At 45.5% G+C, this 13,918-nt stretch overlaps 1 protein-coding gene across 1 annotated transcript; it reads left to right on the top strand.

Annotated features, from left to right (window-relative positions):
* Positions 1–2,179: 2,179 nt before the first annotated feature.
* Positions 2,180–5,216, top strand: LOC131207871 (aminopeptidase N-like). Its single transcript, XM_058200504.1, has 5 exons — positions 2,180–2,811; positions 2,876–3,170; positions 3,233–3,584; positions 3,660–4,908; positions 4,973–5,216. The coding sequence occupies exons 1-5, from the start codon at positions 2,180–2,182 to the stop codon at positions 5,214–5,216; spliced, it is 2,772 nt and encodes a 923-aa protein (XP_058056487.1).
* The last annotated feature ends 8,702 nt before the right edge of the window (positions 5,217–13,918 follow it).

Below are 13,918 nucleotides of genomic sequence, written 5' to 3'. Positions count from 1 at the left end.
CAGCGGACCACAGAGATGTGAGAGTTTCGTTTGTGAAGAGTGGTTCCCAAAAAACCTCATCCGTACCATTTGATGTTGGCCGTAAGGGCGTCACCTTCGCCTTCGGACTGTACCAGGCCGCGGACGTGACGTTTCCGCCTTGATGTTTAACACTTCCGGGGCGCTCTCGACGCCTGGCAGCGGTTTTAATGATGCACATTCTTAGTGCATTTAGTGACACGGTTCAGCTTGGCGGATTGTTTGTCGGTTTGCTGCGTTCGTTCAAGCTAACCGCTGGGGAAACGGTTAACGGTTCCATCCGTTCCAGGGGCCGAGCGCTTTAAGAGCCACTAGCGACCGCCATTGTCCTTAAAAATGTTCGCGAAAGAGAACAGCCTTGGCTTTTTGATCTGCTAGGAAGCCAACGATGGGTTTGGGTCCAATCTGTGTATCTGAATCAGTAAAGAGTTCTCTCAGCTCTTCCTGAAATCCACCACATAAAAAGGGATTACCTATTCACCATAGATTTACAAATATTAAAATCTTTCTGGGAAGCATATATTAGGTGTGGCAATTAATCCTTGCCAGTTTTATTCGACATTTGTGGGCTAACTACAGAAAAAAACATATGATCACCTTAATGAAAGTATTGTTCGTCGTTAGCTATTACTTTCTCAACTCTTTTAGGTAATTAACAGGTTTCGTGTCGATAGAACTCCGCATCTACAGAAGCGATCAAGAAACTCAAGAAATGCTGTTAATTCAACAAACTTCGTCCAGTGGCTAAATAATGGATTCGTTTATAAAAACATAGAGGCCTGGGACTTCAAAATTAATTAGATTGTAAACTCTTGTTTACAGTAGACAACGAGACTAGATAGCAACAATCTTCACCATTTGTATGACAAGCGGTTCAAGTACAATACGGCAATCTAATGATAGGGAGACAATCAGTAATGGTTGTACTGATTTGCAAAAAAATGTAAAACAAACAATCTGATAACAATGCTACTGAAGCAACTCTTACTGCTGAATGCTCGATGAATAGTAATGTCCTCTAGGACTAATAAATTAAAAAGCTCTGAAACATTAAATTCAATCGAATTAGTAATAAAAGTTTATTGAACAAAGCAGCGAATATTTCACCGAACAGCTCAATATTATTCGATTGTTAAACATTTATTTGAAAGGTTCACTTTATACATTTATGTATAAGCTACGATTCGGGATACAAAAAATTGTGAAATATGACAAACGTATTTCCAGGGTGGTAAATCTTTAACTCAAACAGTACGGCATTTGAAAATCCCATTTCATTTAAGCTCATTTCAACCTCGCTGGCTATGCTAATAAGCATATTTGTCGTTTTCGGGGTTCGGAAAACTCACAAATCGTGTAAGAGAAGCCAATGCATTTAAAAGGAGTTTGGCGTGGATTTTGATGTAGCGGCATCTGGTTTGGCGGCGGAACCGTCGAATGCTTTCGCTACGAGCAGTGTCGGCTGATTGATTCCTCTGCGAAATTAAAGTTGAGAACTTGGATGATATTTGGTTTCAACAGGACGGCACTATCTTCCCTACAGAGACAGCCACAAACGATATTTTGCTCCCCATCTTCGGAAATCGAATCATCAACAGAAATGGTGTTGTGAACTAACCTCCAAGAAGCTGTGATTTGTCTGTTATCTTTGGGCTGTGGTGAAAGATAAAAGTTAGGCGAACAAACGAGCAAGTATTGAAGACCTCACGATCGAAATTCAAATTGCTATTGGCGAGATAGGATCAGATACAATCGAAAATGTACTCAAAACTAGGTCGACCGAATGGACTATTGCTAAGATAATCGTGGTGGACATTTGAGTAAAATAGTATTTTATACAGAAACGTAATGAACGAACATTTCAAATAAAAGTTCAACCATCGAAAAATATTCAACCGTCTTTTATTTCTAAATGAAAAAGTGTCTTAGATGGACCACCCTGTATATGTTATTTGTTATATAGTAATCGACCTGTCGACACAATCATTGCTTTCATATCTACTAAGTAATCTTTATCAGCATTCGTAGGAACGATAACGAACCGAATGACCTTTTCCAGATGACAATATACATCACATTCGCACCATCTTCAGTCTTGATACCCAACTTCAACCAGTAAGACCAAGCAGCACGTATCGCGCGTGTTGTTAAGATAGTCAGCATGAGATACGTACTCCTGTTAGGTTCTTTTATAGTGCTTTTAGTGCAGACAGTAGTCACAGAGGGTGATGAAAACTACCGCTTGCCGAATAACACTTACCCTTTGAGGTATAACCTCGAACTAACCACTAGCATTCACAATGATTCCATCGGTTCGGATCGCTTCAAATTCGAAGGGAAAGTGACAGTACAGTTGATGACAGAGGATCAGATTGTAACGAATAACATCACACTGAACTACCGTCGTATAGAAATAAAGCACGTTAAACTGTGGTATGAGCAAGGTGGCGCGGAGCACATAATTTTAAATGACAATTCCAGTTTTACGCTGGATGAACAGCGAGAGTTTTTGACCATACACTCTCCGCTGCCACTTGAAGGAATGTATTATTTAGAAATTCACTATAACGGCACATTACGCGAAGACAATGCCGGATTTTATCGATCATCGTACACGGACGACAGTGGCGTAATCCGGTGGCTAGCTGCAACACAGTTTTCATCGACAGATGCGCGACACGCATTTCCTTGTTACGACGAACCCGGAATACGGGCCCCAATAGCGTTGCGTGTTATTCATGGCACTGATTATTCGGTACTTTCCAACGGTCTTTCAATCAATCAACAGCAGCAGTAAGTGATCACGTGCCACGGGCCAAGTGCAAGTCAATTTATCTGTTTAAAATGTTTCCATTAGCACATCGGAAGGAATGACCATAACGACATTCGAGGATACACCACGGATGCAGTCTTACCTACTGGCGGTTATCGTTAGTGACTTTCAAGGAACGGTTCTACCGGCTTACTCTAGGCATAGTGCATTTTCTCGCCCCATTAGTATTAGCACGAACTCATCCGATTTTATTTTGGAAGCGAGCTACAAAACACTTAACTTTTTGGAACAGTTTTTAGAAACCGACTACATTCTTCCTAAAATGTACCACGTAGCAATTCCTGATTTTTCAGCCGGTGCCATGGAAAACTACGGCCTGGTAGTTATAATCTTGAACGAACCTTGCAGTGTATGAAAACCATTTTCCGTTTTCTGTTGTAGATTACATATAAGGAAGAAAACTTTTTCTATACCTCCGGAATGTCGCCTATGAAGCAGCTCAAGAGTATTGCTACTGTTGTTGGCCACGAAATCGGACACCATTACTTTGGAAACTATGTGTCACCAGCTTGGTGGAGCTATCTGTGGATGAAAGAAGGATTTGCGAGATTTTGTGAGTACCATGCATCGCATCATGTATATCCAGAGCTGGAAATCGGCCAAACCTATACAGTGGATAAAACGCACAATGCGTTTGACATGGATTCACTCAATTCAGTGCGTCCGATGACGCAGTACGTTAATACACAGTTTGAAATCGCCAGCATATTCGACGATATTGCTTATGATAAGGGTATGCACTACATAACGAACGCACGGATTCATATTCTATTAACGATTTTTTTCGATTTGGTGCGAATATCTCCAGGAGGTGCTGTTCTACGGATGTTTTCTCACGCCTTCGGAGAAGAAGTATTCCGGAAAGCTCTTGTTAATTATCTACAAGCAAACGCGCTACAAGCGGCACATCCCATACAGTTTGCTGAAGCCATTCAGAAAGCGTTAGATGAGTTATCAACATCCTCTAATGATTTACCAAATGCAGACGACTTGTTAAAGTCGTGGACTGAACAAGCAGGGTTTCCAGTACTGCACGTCTCTCGAACATCTAACTGCACTATCGTCATGTCTCAAAAGAGATATTTACTAAAAGATAGCAACAGTTTGAATAATGCAACATGGATTTTACCGTACAGTTTTACGTCGGCAGTCGATCCATCGTTCGAAAGTACAATTCCTGATGGGTGGCTTACGACGACCACAAACGAGATTTTTCCAAGCAAGGAGCAAAACTGGTCTTGTAACGATTGGATAGTTTTCAACAAGCAACAAACGGGATATTATCGAATCAACTACGACGATGATCTATGGCATATGATAACTAAAGTACTTCACGAATCTCATACGATTATTCATAATATGAATCGGGCACAGCTTATAGATGATGCCTTAAATAATGCACGCTCTGGACGTTTGAGCTACGAGATTCCGTTGCAGCTATTGCCATACTTATCAGAAGAACTGAATTATGTGCCATGGGCTGCATTGGATCGTAATATGCGACTGCTGAATACTCTTCTTAGTACTTCAGAAGCAGTCTCCCTATGGCATCGTTACTGCCTGGAATTTATCGAACCCATCTACAATCGCATAGGCATTACAACGCGTCCTGAGGACTCATTATTCCAACGTATGACACGAGGAATTGTTGTTTCATGGGCTTGCAAAGCAGGATCACCACATTGTTTAAACAACATGGCATCGATGCTCACAGCGATGGTGGAAAATGCAACAACCGATGCGGATCCTGACATGAGAGAAACAATAATTTGCAATGGTCTTCGTAACGCGTCGGACTATGCATTCGATGTAATTTGGGAGCGCATGCAAGCTTCGAAAGATCACGCTTACCGTTCTGAGCTCATTCGAGCTTTAAGTTGTTCACAAAACGAAGCTGCTCTGTTGCGATTCCTTCATACCACAATTGAAACAAATAGCACTAATTATTTCACGCATGAGCGCGAAAGAGTTCTGACCGCGGTTTTTAGCAGTGGATTAGTCGGCATGGACATTGCCATCACATTTTTCGAAACCAATATGGACGAGATTAATTACCTGTAAGTTGAAATCAAAAGTATTCTTTTTTATCATCAATAATTATACTAATTTTTACTTTCACAGTTACAACAAGGGAAACTTTGGTGGTAGAGCTATCAGTCAAGCAGTGAGAAGAATGGCAAAACTAATAGTCAACGAAAACACGTTCATACGGTTGCAAACACTCATGGAACAACTTTTGAAGGCAGAATATTTACGAGATGCAGATGTGTCACAGTGCCTTGAACTGTCTACTGACAATCTTGAATGGATACAGACTAAAGGAATGGAAATTCAACGTTGGTTGGAAGAACGTTTCTACGGCTGAATCAACGTTAAGTACTGTAATAAGTGCTAATACCTCTTCTGTTTCTGCTACTGTTACTGAAAAAACATAAATAATTAAAATAGTGATCAAAATAATGGTGTTAGTAAATCAATTTTGCTTTTAGTATACTTAGGTGTTATTTACATTTTTCTATAAGACATGTATTAAAAATAAGGCTCAAGTATGATGCAGGCAAATTTGGTTCAAACAGAAATGTTCAAAATAAATAAAACCACAAACTAACAGTAACAGAATCAGCTTCTCCGATGTCACACGCATTACTTTTGCATGAATTTCAAAACTGTATTTAAGATGTTCCAATGGTTCGATTTGAGTCAAATATGCACTGTTTTGTCGCCATTTCGAAGGTAGCTTTAAAATGCCCCTGTTATAACAGTCTTGACCGTTATTTCCAAAAAACTCGAGCAATCCAATGTCACAATCCTTTCTTGATCTAATTTCTTATTACTAAGGAAGTTTTGCAATGCGGGGAAAAGGTGTCAATCGCTTAACGAAAGGGTCCGGTCTATACGGTGGATGTATTAAACCATTCCACCTAAGCTCCCAAACTTTCGGGCCAGTCATTAGAGAAGGATGTGGGAAATATTTCTGAATTCTGTTAAGGAATCGCAAAACGATTAAAATGGAATTAAAACTCGTTTCTTGAATTATCGATAAACCAGCGATCGCCACCGAAGGCGTTCCATCATGGCCGCTGCACACGTATTCGAGTGATCGAGTCGACCAATCAGATCAGTGATCGAACATCAGCCTCTTACACAGCATGATCGCCTGGTACGCGAGCCGTATTTGATTTTTCGACTTCGGCCAATATTTTTCCGCTCGGAGTGAACGGGTGTAACGTGACAGCGATGCTTTCGATCTCGTTTGAGGTTATCGAACCGGTATAAAACGAACTCCGCGAGTCCTTAACAAGAAGTAAACCAACCTCACCGTGCTTTTTGTAGCGAAATTGTAGTTTATTGAAAGCATGTAGCGAGCGAGCGAACGAAATAAAAAGCAACCAGTAAGTTCCGGACCCGGCAGCACTTCAGATTATGAAGTGGTGTTTTTGTCCGTGCAAACTTTGGCCGACAAAAAATTAATAGCGTTCGAAGGAAAACAGCAGGAAAATAGTTTCCACACATACACACGTGGCAAGCCAACAGGGAGTAGTGAGCATTGCAAGAAAGGCAGACCCCAAACCAGGAAGGAGTTCCCGGGTTCGTGAGGTGGATCAAAGTTTCGTGCAAAACACCGACGTGCGGTGTGTCATTGTAGGGCCAATAGAGCGAGAGCGAAAGAGAAAAACGACCACCGCAAGTAGCAGGGAAAGGACCCGACCCGGCCCGGCTCGGAACTGTAGACGGAGTTTGTCCGTAGCTTACGGCGGGGGTCACACGGCCATAGGAAACGGCCAATAAACTTTTATTTATGGCTTTTTACAGAATCTCCGAGCTTTGCGTTTCCGATTGCATGGTCCGACCCCGCCCGGCCGGTCCGTGCCCGACGAACGTTTCGTTCTTGCCTTGCTGTTCCCGGTGCAGAGTCGAATCGAATCGAAGTCCGGCCCTGCAGACGGCGCTCCTTTCGAGACGAGAAACCGAAGCCGCACGCTTTGGCTTGCGGTTGTAGCCAATAATCTTGGGTGTGTTGTGTCGTTTGCCGCCGGCCGGAAAGTTGCATCCTGCCGACGGCGGCGACGAGGATCTCGTCAACTAACGTTCAAGGAATGGTTTCCATTTATGCGAATTAGGTTTGTTTAAATTTTAATAAAGTTCTTCGCCATCGGAAGCGAAGAATCGGAGCTCGCCGGGAAAAGTCACTTTAATGTCAGAACTTACACGTCGTCACCGCCGGCGCCGGCCTGACCCTCATTCGGGCCAGATTAAACGCCATTGGGTTCGAATTTATTCTGTTGTCTACTGGCGCTACCTACAAGGCGTGTGATTTTCTGATAGGGAACCCCGGAGGAACCGCATGAGGTTGAGCGCAAACCACGTTCGACTGGCAGAGCCGCAACTAGCAATTCCGGAATTCGCTCGGAATGAGATTCTCCGCTACGGACCCTGTCTGTGGGACGGACTAACACAAGAGCCATCTTGGAGAAACGTGGACGAAAGAAGTTTTGCGATACGCTTGCTGGCTTTTTGCCATCCGGGTTCGTGTGCCGGCGGGATGCCGCTCCGGGTGCAGGTCATGTGAGCATAAGTGCATAATTGGTATGCGTCGTTGCGGTTGCGAGCTGGCGACGTTCCGAGTGCACCGGAGGCGGGCGGAGAAACCGTGAAGACGAGACAGAGGAACCGAGGCTGGGGATCAGCACACCCGGGATAAAAATGTGGCGCCTCGGAAGGCACACCAGAGATCGATGAAAATTTAATTTAACTTCATCATACGGTCACCGCTGGGTGTTCGGTTTCTACCGGCCGGTGCACACTCGGCACGTCTTGCCCTCCCTGCCCCTGCGATGGCCTTGTTCGTTGATTAAAAAACGTATGTTTTACTTTTGATAACTACCAACAGACGTCCAACAACAAGCGCTCACATGCCGGCCGCCGGCTATCTGGTTTCCGGAAGCTAATCTGTCCCCCGCCTGAATCCCCTGGCTGACCCGGGTCCGGGGTAGAACTTGGAAGGCCTCCCTCCGTGCATGTACATTATATCTGGGCTCTGGGAGTCTGTGGTTAGTTTTAGCGAACGAACATGGTCCGAGTTCGAGGCAGTCTGCGGGAACGTCGACTGGTCAAAGTTTTCCCATAATTTCCACCGGTAAACTCTGGGCACCGTAAGGAAGGAATAGATGGGATAGATTATGAATTTCGTTCACCCAATTGGCGCTTGGACGAATTTTGGACGTAAATCAAATTTTGTACCCTTTACCGGGTAATTGCTTGTGAAGTGTTGGAAGCGTACACAATTTCGTATATTTTGTATAGGCCATTGTTTCGAAAAAAGGGGCTAAAAGTTGTGCTCATAATTCAATTATCGATTGCCTCCGGTGTAAAGTAAGTAGGGTAAGTGCAGTTCAAATAACAGTTTCAAATTCATTTCCTGTGCAATTCAAATAAACCGCACAGAGTGATGGTTTTAGGCAAACAAACCCGACCCCCCCAAGGGCGCGGATCCTTTGGCGGAAATTATAGCGTCACACTTTATGGTACGCATTTGGCGAATAAACTCGATTAGACGGGGGGGGCAATCCGACCTTTCTGCTCGGCGAGGCTGCCCAGCCATCCGACTTCCGGAAGCCATTCGCCGATCCGGACAGTGGACACGAACCGACCTGCACGTAATGGTTTGTGATTTATTCAGTGTGTATACGCGTTAATTGAAGTTGGTTTATTATTGATACAGCTTATTAAATTTGTAATGATTTTTACTAGGCCCCCGGCACCGGCCACTCCAACATAAAAAAACGGGACGTTAGCTGCCATTTCGGGATGGCGGACGGGGCGGGTGTGCTTTGTATAATTAACGACCGCGGACGATCCCGTTCATCCCGCCGGCCATTCCGTTGAGTGGATTATTGGGGTGACTGACGAGCACGCTAATGGATGCGAGCCGCCCGGGGCATTGTGCGTTGTTTTTGATTTGACAAAACTAAATTGCCTTACTGTTGCGCAAATTGGCCATAACACGTTCGAAGCGTATCGAATACCGGAAAAAACAAAACAACCGTGGCAACATCAAACAATTAGCCAGTGCACAACGGGCACTTAGCGCGAACGTGATCGGGACACTGGGCGAATGGGATTAAACAGGCACGCAGCCGTATTTAACAGGCAAACAAAACTCACCTGTAGCGGGTCGTGTCCTTTCGGAGCGGAAGCATTCGGAGCCGTTCGTGGGGTTCGTGTTTCATTGCTCATTGTTAGTTATATTTCGCATTTACTTTCCAGTTTACAGTACAGTTCCGCTTCGTGCGCTAGCGAAAGTCGGCGCTACTGTTACACTCGTTGTATAAAATATATATATACTATACATACTCTATTTGTTTTATGATTCAGCTCCATTGTACAGCACACTGTCCGATTCACCGTGTGTTCGTTTATTCGATTTTCGATTGTTTGTGTTTTCGGTGAAATTGAATCGCCCGACCTTCGTCCGTCTGCCGGGAGTTTTGCGCACTTTGTTCCGCAGATCAAGCCAGAAAAGTTTAGACGCAGCGGCTGGCTGGCAGCACTGGTACGGAAGATAGAAAATAAATGGACTGCCTTAAGCCATCTTCACACAGGGAACGTTAATTACGTTTCGACGCGACGCTTTTTCCGACCTTTCACACCGGTTACGACGGCGGCGACAGGCAACGGAAAAGTCTTTCGCCCTCTCGTTCGGGCGAAAACAATTAGACATCTTGGGTAGTTAAAAAATAATCGAAGATCACTCATTTGGCGTTTTTTTTGTATCACAAGCATGCAAAATAATTTTAACTTAATTATTACTTGTAATACAAACACAAATTCATCATAAATCTATTTTAATTCTCGCACCAAAAATTCAATGTGTCTTGATCTTCCAAATATAAACACAAATAATCTGTCAAAACACAACACTTCGCCCCACTCACCCAAAAACCAAGTATACGAACCTTGGCCAAAGTTTTTAGGCGACACAAACGGAGCGTTGTCTTTTCATACAGATTCGTCGCGCCGTGCGAAGTTTTCGTCGACGCCGGTGTGAAGGGTCCTATAGAATGCCATATGAGACAACGCGTCGTTTGCTACGTAACGTTCAGTTCATTTTGGTGTGAAGACGGCTTTAAATGGGACCAACCCCCGGGAGTCGTCCGCCAACCGGAGAGAGCGAGCGAGCAACTCAATTAATGAAACTTAATGATGAATACACTACTAAGTAACAAGTTCGTACCGCGGCGGAGGGCGAACGGACGATTTATTCCACTGATTGATTTAATTATTGCACCCAGCGAAGCCCGCCCGGCGCGGTTCGTTCCGGTTGGGGCCCCATAAATTATGAAAACCCCCAGAACGAACTTTGTTGGCCTCGTCCTCGGTTGCATCAAAGTTCAGGCTGAGAGCGACGCGCCGGATAAACGATCACGCCCACCGGCGATTACCGGAAGCTCGCAGCCGGCGAGCTGCTAAAAGATACACTCCGCGCGAAGAAGAGGTCGGACAAGTTTCGCAATCGAGTCTCGAGGCTGCCCGCTCGCGACGTAATTACAGTTTGGGAAAGTTGGCCGTCGTCGGCCAAGTAACAAAATACGCGGTTCCGCCGGTACTAATGGGCTTCGTCGTTGCGTCGTCCGAGCCCCGGCCGACCCCAGCGATCCATTGACGATTGACTTACCGGCCTCCAAGGGGGGCTGTTAACAGGGGCAACTTTTCCCTTTCAACTGGAGCTGGAACTGCTGCAGTGACTGAGCGCGCATAAAACATGAAAAATTACTTCACTGGCAACTGGCAACAGAAAGGCCGGTCTCCGATTGCCGATACGGTTCAGAAAGCCATCACTCTCGTGTCTCCAGTTGGCGGGACCGTATATGTTCCGCATGTCCCCGAGCGGGTCTCGTATTAACACAATCTTCGCAGGACACCACCACCCCAGTATGGCCTTTGCCGATGCCGATTCAAGGATCCTACGGGCTACGGGGAAGTTTCCCCTGTTCAACGCACTGGTCTTGGCGCACAGTTTCAAAAGGTTTAATTACTTCTCGCGGGTTCCTTTCCTCGATCCTGCGCTTTAATCTGGTTCGATGTGCCGTTCCGTTCTCTCTCGTCAGGGTTCGTCTGTCTATCACACTACAGTTTCGGAACTTCCTGTGCCTTCCGGTTCCGTTTTAAGCATCGTGTTTATGCCTGCACCTCACTCTTGTGCGCATCTTTTCATATACTTTCTTATCTCTCGCTCTATCTGTCTGTTTCTCTCTGCATTTGCGCTGCTACACCACTCGCTCCTAGTCGCTTAATGAAGGAAGTATCAGAGGAAAGCTAAGGCCACGTATTATGTTGACATCTTTTTTTGCTTCAGTTTTTCTTTGTTCTGTTTGTCGATATCTACATACATCTTCTTTATTCGTTATTTTTGCCTCCGTTTTTTCGATCAAATGCAAGATGCAAAAATGGTTTTGCGCAGCGACCACAGCGACGTTGGTGCTTGTTCCGGTTCTGCTCGTATAATGGGGTAATGTTCTTCCGTGTTGTTCAATCGTGTTCTACAGTGTACACGGCTACAATGTTCCCAATGCAACGGTGAGGTGAATGGCACTGAGCAATGGCGCTGCAGTGATGGTGGACGTAGTGAAGGAAAATTAGAGGCTAAGCTGGGTTCGTTTGATACGCCACAAACACACAAGTAATACGAATTATTGTACTGTCTTGCTGTCTGATACACTTGTCCTTAAGCTAAAATAACCTACACCCGGCACCGTCGAAAACATAGAATTCTTGGAATAGAAACTAAATACTCTTCTCTTCACAATTGGATGCTAGCAATACTTAAGCCATCTTCACACAGGGAACGTTAATTAAGTTTCGACGCGACGCTTTTTCCGACCTTTCACACCGGTTACGACGACGGCGACAGGCAACGGAAAAGTCTTTCGCCCTCTCGTTCGGGCGAAAACAATTAGACATCTTGGGTAGTTAAAAAATAATCGAAGATCACTCATTTGGCGTTTTTTTTGTATCACAAGCATGCAAAATAATTTTAACTTAATTATTACTTGTAATACAAACACAAATTCATCATAAAACTATTTTAATTCTCGCACCAAAAATTCAATGTGTCTTGATCTTCCAAATATAAACACAAATAATCTGTCAAAACACAACACTTCGCCCCACTCACCCAAAAACCAAGTATACGAACCTTGGCCAAAGTTTTTAGGCGACACAAACGGAGCGTTGTCTTTTCATACAGATTCGTCGCGCCGTACGAAGTTTTCGTCGACGCCGGTGTGAAGGGTCCCATAGAATGCCCATATGAGACAACGCGTCGTTCGCAACGTTCCGTTCCGTTCATTTTGGTGTGAAGAGGGCTTTAAAGGTAGTTCTTCATTTTTACACAATACATCTTCTAGGGAGTTGTCTCCCGCGTCTCTGTATGTGCGCGTTCACACTATTGTTTGTTATTTATTGTTATGAATAGCATTTCACTTTCACCGTCGCCGGTTGGCCTGTACAGAGCGGAATGGTTGCGACGGAATTTCGGTTCGTTTTCTTTGCGAGCCAACAAACTCCGGGCGTCAAAAACGATCCGGGAAAACAGGAAAAACGGAAAATTTAGTTCCCTTTGCTAGTCCGTCCTTCTCTCTCTCTCTCTCTCTCTCTCTTCCTCTCTCTGCCGCTCTCCGAAGCAATCAACAAACATGCATTTACAGAAGCGAAAATTACTAGCGCCGTTTCCACCACTGACGCGCGACGACTTCGTTTCGTTCTGCTTTTTTGCGGGCGTCGGCAAACAACAACCGGCAAACTTCACCGGGCGCAACGTGGATTCCCGGGGAAGGACCTGGGGGAAAGCGAAACTCGAAACTAGCGCCCAACGAAGCGAATGGTGGGGCCACAAATAAGAAGATACACATCACTCGAATGCTGCGCAGCCGGGAGGCCAAGAAGCGGCTGCCGAAGCGGCTGTTCCTGCTGCCCGGAACCGGAACACACGGGGCGAGGTAAATAAATTTACTGCAAACGAAACGGAGACGCCGGGGCCGGGGACACACTCGGGGCCCAGTATAGTTGTTGTCCTCGTCGTCATCATCATCGTCCTCGTCGTCGTCAGCTGCTGCTGCATAAACAAATTATGTATTCAAACAAAGATCCCTCAACCTCGGCCGGCCGGGAGTGTGGCACGCTGGCCGCAGTCCTTGCCAGCAGGCTCGGGCCATTCGTTTCGTCTCTCTGGGCCCGGTTTTCTTCTCGCTGCCTCGCTTCATCTATTCGAAAGTTGCTTTTTTGTGCCGTGCTGCAAGTCGGCGACAACCGAACGGATGTCAAGTAGTGTTGGGCAGGACACGGGTGCGCCAACTTCAAGGTATGCGCCCGCCGCCGATGCGGATGGATGCCGCCGGTTGGTTTGTGTTTTCGTTCTGTCGTCGCACGGGTTTGTTGTTCTCCGTTTGTTCATTCGAGAAGCGGCCACGGTGGAACGGGTTGAGAAATTCGGGGATAAAATTAAAAACTTGCCGGTGACGGCTTGCCTGAGGGATGCTAAAGGAACCGGGACACCATTCTGTGTGCGATTACTCAATGTGAAGCCGAGAACACCTAGCACACCGGCGGACGGCGAAACTCATTTCTCCGGTGGTCCCGCCGCTGACTTGGCGGCCTCTTAGGGAGCGCTAATAAAGCGAAAGAGCAAAGTCGGATCGGATCGGAAAGGGCGGAAGGCAGCATTAAAGAATCGCGGGTAAATTTATGGACACCGAAAGTGGTTCCAACAATCGTCGTCGGGCGCCATGAATAATGAACGAGAGGCGGCGGCCGAGGAAAGTCGCCCGCTTTTATGATGAAATTCAAATTTCTAAACTAATTGCTTTCAGCGTCCACGAGGCACCGAAGAATACAACACAACACAAATGCTCCTTGCGCTTCGGAATCGTTCTCAAATCGGGCGTTGTCAAACTTCCACGCAGCCAATGGAGTCTAAACTCTATCCTACGGCGGGACGACGACCAAACGAAACAATTAAGAAAAGTAAATTGTAAGCGCGCCCGAGATTAGAGACGGTAGATAAAAGTA

This window comes from Anopheles bellator, chromosome 2 (genome assembly GCF_943735745.2).
Source record: "Anopheles bellator chromosome 2, idAnoBellAS_SP24_06.2, whole genome shotgun sequence".
NCBI lineage: Eukaryota > Metazoa > Arthropoda > Insecta > Diptera > Culicidae > Anopheles > Anopheles bellator.
Note: the sequence above shows the minus strand (reverse complement) of the source record. Positions and strands in the feature narration are given on the sequence as shown.

Bases quoted from the DNA above. Each gene is read 5' to 3' on its own strand.
- LOC131207871 (XM_058200504.1), top strand. From the start codon at position 2,180: ATGAGATACGTACTCCTGTTAGGTTCTTTTATAGTGCTTTTAGTGCAG. The intron at 2,812-2,875 runs GTAAGTGATCAC...TGTTTCCATTAG, and splicing joins TCAATCAATCAACAGCAGCA to CACATCGGAAGGAATGACCA. The intron at 4,909-4,972 runs GTAAGTTGAAAT...TTACTTTCACAG, and splicing joins ATGGACGAGATTAATTACCT to TTACAACAAGGGAAACTTTG.